The 5,698-nt window shown below is 35.1% G+C and overlaps 1 protein-coding gene and 1 non-coding gene across 2 annotated transcripts; both read right to left on the bottom strand.

Moving 5' to 3' along the window:
* Positions 1–532: 532 nt before the first annotated feature.
* MIR10412 (microRNA MIR10412) lies at positions 533–614 on the bottom strand. The gene has a single exon (NR_161672.1). It is a non-coding gene; the product is annotated as a microRNA MIR10412 (primary transcript).
* A 1,096-nt stretch (positions 615–1,710) lies between these two features.
* NIR (nitrate reductase) lies at positions 1,711–5,376 on the bottom strand. The gene is made up of 4 exons (NM_001287455.1): positions 4,775–5,376; positions 4,000–4,354; positions 3,387–3,675; positions 1,711–2,844 (listed from the first exon to the last, which is right to left on the bottom strand). Exons 1-4 carry the CDS (start codon positions 5,205–5,207, stop codon positions 2,104–2,106), a joined length of 1,818 nt encoding a protein of 605 aa, NP_001274384.1. The 5' UTR covers positions 5,208–5,376; the 3' UTR covers positions 1,711–2,103.
* Between the last annotated feature and the right edge of the window lie 322 nt (positions 5,377–5,698).

The raw sequence follows: 5,698 nt of genomic DNA, 5'->3' as shown, positions 1-5,698 counted from the left end.
ATCGCTTTCCATCCTTTTGAAATCATGTTCTGCTATGAAAGCGTCAAACTTCTTATACCATTGCCTCAGTGCTTGCTTAAGGCCATATAAACTCTTCGTGAGGCGACATACTAAGTTTTCCTTGCCCGGAACTTTGAATCCCTCGGGTTGCTCCATGTAGATTTCTTCCTCTAGATCACCATGAAGGAACGTTGTCTTGACATCGAGTTGTTCAATCTCCAAATTTTTAGAGAGGCTTTCTAACTTTCTAGCTTTCTCACTCCAAGGAATGGATTCACTCTTGTCTTGGGATCAGTTAAAGATGAAGGCTCCTACCCTTATTTATACTACTCCACCTCCACAATGAATGGTGAAAATTACTTGTATCCTAGGATGGAGATTAATTCTCTAGAATGCTCCACACATTCTAGGAGTCTCTACACTCTTTTACTCCCTTCAATATCCTTCCATACTCTTCCATAAAATTCCAGAAGGTTCCACACATTTTCAGAATATTCCAAAGGTTTCCATATTCTTCCACAAGCTTCTAGAGAGTTCTCACTACTCTAGAGTTCTCCAGAACGTTCTAGAAAATTCTACATTTTTCTAGAAAACTCTAGAATTTTCTTGAACCTTTCTAATTAAGGAGGGATCCCAACAATGTGTGTTACATAATCCCCCACTCAAGCATAATAACATTTGGGTACACACACATCAACTAGTTGAACGACCATTTGATTCATTCAAAATATTTTATTACCAATTTGATTGAGACTGAATCATAATCTATCAAATGCTGAGGTTAAAACTAGACTAGTGGATCATTCGCTTCAATTTAATTTTAATAATATTAGTTGCCTTAGTTTTAGTCATGGTGTAAAAGTATTTAATTATTTTTTAATTTAAAATCAAATTGACCTAATATGGAAATTTCGATTTTATATTAGTACACAAACCTATTGTTAAAACACCCTTTTTGTTTCCTTTAATTCTATTAAAAAGTAAGGTGAAGTCTATGATGAAGTTAACAATTTTAAATTGATCTAACAAATTGAAAATAAAAATGATGTACTATGGCATCATAAGAAAGAAATCATGTTAATCACTATCTTAAAAGACACCCGTTAAGAAGTCCAATTTTTTATTATTAAAAATTAATTTGAGAGTATTTATAATTTAGCTCACTTGATTGAAAAATATATATAAACTATTGTGAACCTATTAGTATTTGAATTTAATTTTTACTAATAAAAAAATAACTTGACAATGTGTTGTTCTTCTACTACTTATAACCTTTATAGGTAAACATTTTGTTTTGAGCTTGATAATGATCAATAATTATTTTAACTAAAAGTTCATTTTATTACTTCTCTCTTTACGGATAAGGGCATAGAGCATTACCAAAAAAAGATAAGGGCGTAGAGCCTATTTGGATACAAAATTAAAAGTGTTTTTGACAGCGTTTTAGAGTTTCTTTTTTTTAAAATAAAAAAAAACTCAATATTATTGGTAGAAAAGTTTTTAAAAATTCTTTTAACTTGTATCTAATGATCATAGTCTTCAAGAGTTTTGTTCTTTCTGTCTTATTCATTGATTTGTAAGACATATATGCATTTTGCCTTATGATTTGTAGAAAATGCAGTGTGATTCAAGCACTTCCATTGAGATACACTTGATTTCAATGTTTTTTTTTTCTGGCATTTAAATATAAACCATTTGCCTCTAACATTAGTCTTTTAATGAAAAAAATTCTTAATTAAGTATTGGCCGTAAGAAAATAAGAAATACAGCATACATCTTTAAAGAAATAAAGTGTAAATTAGGGACTAGCAAAGAATGAACACGTCTAAACCAAAAGTGTACATGCATATATCATCCCTTCTTCTATGTAGAGGACACTAATAATTTTGTCCAAGGGACAATGGTGGATTTAATAAAGAAACTAAAATTACCAATGGCCATTAAAATTTAATGCATATTTGGTTTTTAATTCAACTTATGCACAAATTCCGAGATCAAATCAATGATCTTCAAAACTCATTTTGCAAAAGAAAGGGTGAGGATCCTTTTGCAAAACTCATTTTGATGCAAATGTCTGTTTGTAATAACTATCCAAACATGCACTTAATCTTCCCCTTCCTCTCTATTCCTTAGGACAGCTCCAAAGTGTTTTACTAGTATGTCTACCACAACAGGCACCAAGTCCTTGCAAGGCACACCCTTCTTATACACTTGAGCCAGATGTGAATCACTTCCAATTCTCCCTCCAAGGAAAATATCCACACCTTCAGTGGCCTTACCATTGTCATCCCTAGCCATGCACCCCATGAAACCAATGTCAGCAACTTGAACCTGTCCACAAGTGTTAGGGCAGCCAGTCCAATGCATTCTCACAGGCCTAGTCACAGCCACTTGCCTCTCCACTTCCTCAGTCACTTTCAATGCCCTTTCCTTTGTCTCAATTATAGCTTGTCCACAAAATTGATTACCAGTGCATGCCACCAGAGTCTTCATCAATAGAGAAGGTTCGGGTGAGAATCTCCCCTTCAAGAGAGGCTCATTGAGCAAGCCATCAATTTTGTTATTGTCCACATTTGGGATTATAATGTTCTGCTCCACTGTGAGCCTGAGCTCACCGGTGGCGTATTCGTCGGCTAAACGAGCCAACTCATCCATGTCATCTGCTTGGACTCTACCAACTGGAATGTGAATCCCAACATAGCTTAGGCCCTCTTGTTTCTGTGGATGAACACCTAAGTAGTCTCTTCTTTCCCATTGTTTCTTAACCAGTTCTTCCTTAGATGCTCTCTCCAGCTTCTTCCCTGGCATTCTTTTCTCCACCTCTGACCTGAATACTTCTATCCCCTGCATTTTGCCAAGCAAAATACACTTAATGACAGTGGAAATAGATTAGTACTACTAAATTTTGGACAGAGGATCAGTTCCATAACTAGCCTAAACGGCCTAACACATCTTAGATACCTCAAAATCTTAGCAAGGAGTCAAAAGCCTAAACTACAGTGATTACAATAAAAAATAATCCAGAAAATCCAGATTTCTGATCCGAAAATATTTTATAAAGAATATTGATTCATAAACACTTATATATACCAAACTCCTTATTAATACATAATTTATCTTTATTTCTCTTTTTCTATTATATATTATATCATGTTACTTATAATACTTGTACTTCTGTGTCTCTGTTTCACTCTAGATGTCAAATATGCATGGATTTTTTTCCTTTTATAAATTGCAGTAATTTTTTACTTTTTGTTTAGATTGATTATAATTTATGAAAGAAAGGACTATGACATAACTCAGTCTTAAAATAATCTAACTTATTATGTACAAGTATGATGTGACAGCAGGCAAAAGTTGTAAAATTAAATAAAATAATGACTTACCAATTCGTCAATCAACCACATCATTCTTGTTTTCTGTCTGTTCCCTCTGAAGCCAAGGTCCCTATAGGCCTCAAGGACAGCTTTACAAAGTGGGATTACATCATCTGCGGAGACCCATGCATCAAGTGGAATTGCTTCAGCACATCTCTTGGCACTGAAGAAACCACCAACAAGTAAGTTGAATCCAAAACGACCATCCTTGTTTGCAGGCATGTAAGCCAGATCATTGATGTGTGGATGCTCAAACAGATCATGGGATCCAACCACACACACATTCCACTTCCTAGGCCTGCACAAATTCAAAAATGGAAATATGTAAGAACCCCACACCAATGCTTAGACCATGAAATTCTAATGCACAACAAGTCAAAATATATAATCCTCCTTGTATAAAAAGTTTACTTTTTATCGATAGGACTCGAAGACGGTTACTAAAAGGTTTTTAGTAACTAATAATTATAATTCATCTTACATAATAAGTATATTTTTTATCCGTAGTAATCAAACACAGTCATCGAAGAAGACAACTAGAAGATTTATAATAATTCATGCACTCTCTTTACTAAAACTACCGAGTTAGACCCTTTGGTTATATTTGTATACTATTACTTACAAGTTTGACATGGCGGGGTTGCCACGTGAATTGGCAGTGATGAATTGAGATAACAAGTTGTTGTATGGTCGAGTGTCAACAATCTCATCAGGGTCAATGCCTGCAAGAGGGTTACCAACAGGATTTCTCACATTGTCCATTCCACTCTGAAGACTAGTCAATCCAACCTCGTCGAGGCCCTTTAGAATTTCTGGCACATCAGGTAGCACCACACCACGAATTTGCCAATTCTGCCTCGTTGTTACATCAGCACACCCATCTTTTCCGTATTTCCTTATCACACTAGCCAAGTATCGTGTTTGGGCACTTGTTGTCACCCCATTTGGAAGCTTCAGCCTCATCATAAATCTACCATCTGTTTTTAGGCAATGAGAAGAAATTAACCCAACTATATTAATCAAATACAAAACTTATACACAACTTTAAAGTTGTTGTTTGTAACCTTCTTGAATCAGAATTGGAGTTTCATTTCAAATAATACAAAACTTATACAAACTTTTGTTATACAAATTATCGAGATAAAACTCCAATTTTGATGGGAGATCATCACGAATAATACTTAATAAAAACTATATCTAAGTTTTATCTTATATTGTCAAATTCTATGTGTCGTCCTTTTTAACATGTGAATTACGAGATGAAACTCTATTTCTAATTAAAAAAACAATAATAAAAAAAAACACTTACAATAGTACTACACAAATTTTGTGTTTCACCAAAATTGTGAGTGGTGGTGGTGATGCACAAAAGGAACATTCAAAAAGTGGAAACTTACGATGCTGCTTTCTCCTATGAAAAAGGCCAAGCCACTTGAGTCTAACATCAATATCATCCTTGGTGTGCTTGGAGCTCTCAATTTCTTCAAGGGACATCTTAGCCAATTCCTCAATCCCACCTTCCATGAAAAGCTTCATGGGATCTTTCTCAAGCTTCACTTTCTCCTGAGGGCTGATGCCTCCCCTGTACTCTTCCTTTAAAACCCAGAACCCATCTCTCTCCTCCACTCTAGGCTCCAACCTGGAAGCCTCCACCTCCGAGGAGGAGGTGGTGGTTGACGGAGCCACCGTTGGGGTGGCGGCGGCGCAGAGCCATGTCTTCGGCAGAGAGCTGGTGGGGAAGCATGATGATGATGATGGAGGAAGAGGAGCAAGAAAACGAACAGAGAATGAAGAAGACATTATTGGAAGAAGAAGAAGGAACGTGTACATGTGTTGTGGCGGTTTAAGAGAAGAGTGTCACATTTTTGTAGGACGGGTGAAGGAGGACCTTACAAGTAAGCAAGAGGTCAGAGGTGATCTTCCTCGAATCAATAGACCCTTGGGTGCTTCCAAGGGTCACCTTTCCTCGTGAAACCAAAACACTTTTAACTCAAATTTCCTCCCAAAGTTGCATGCTACACTACACACATTCTCATTTCTCATTATACATTTTACACAAAATATTGGATTTTTTTAAAATTTAATTAAAATAAAATAAATAAATACTACTCACTCCATTCCAAAATAAGTAACACATTTCAGAGAAAAAATCTCCCAAAATATGTATCACAATTATCTTTTCAATAAAATATTAATTATTTTTTCTATTAACATTTCTTGATAAGTAATACTTTTTTTAATGTAATATTAATATTAAAGTTAGTTTCATAAAATGACTATTTTCTTTCACCTAATTATTAACTTTTCTGGTCACGTGTAAA

The sequence above is a fragment of the Glycine max genome, chromosome 2, assembly GCF_000004515.6.
Source record: "Glycine max cultivar Williams 82 chromosome 2, Glycine_max_v4.0, whole genome shotgun sequence".
NCBI classification, from domain to species: Eukaryota; Viridiplantae; Streptophyta; class Magnoliopsida; order Fabales; family Fabaceae; genus Glycine; species Glycine max.
This window is presented reverse-complemented; position numbering and strand designations above follow the sequence as displayed.

Excerpts from the sequence above, each read along its gene's own strand:
- NIR (NM_001287455.1), bottom strand. The coding sequence starts at position 5,207 with ATGTACACGTTCCTTCTTCTTCTTCCAATAATGTCTTCTTCATTCTCT. Across the intron at positions 3,676-3,999 it reads AACCCCGCCATGTCAAACTT|GCCTAGGAAGTGGAATGTGT; the intron begins GTAAGTAATAGT and ends GAATTTGTGCAG. Across the intron at positions 2,845-3,386 it reads TGTGGTTGATTGACGAATTG|GGGATAGAAGTATTCAGGTC; the intron begins GTAAGTCATTAT and ends GGCAAAATGCAG.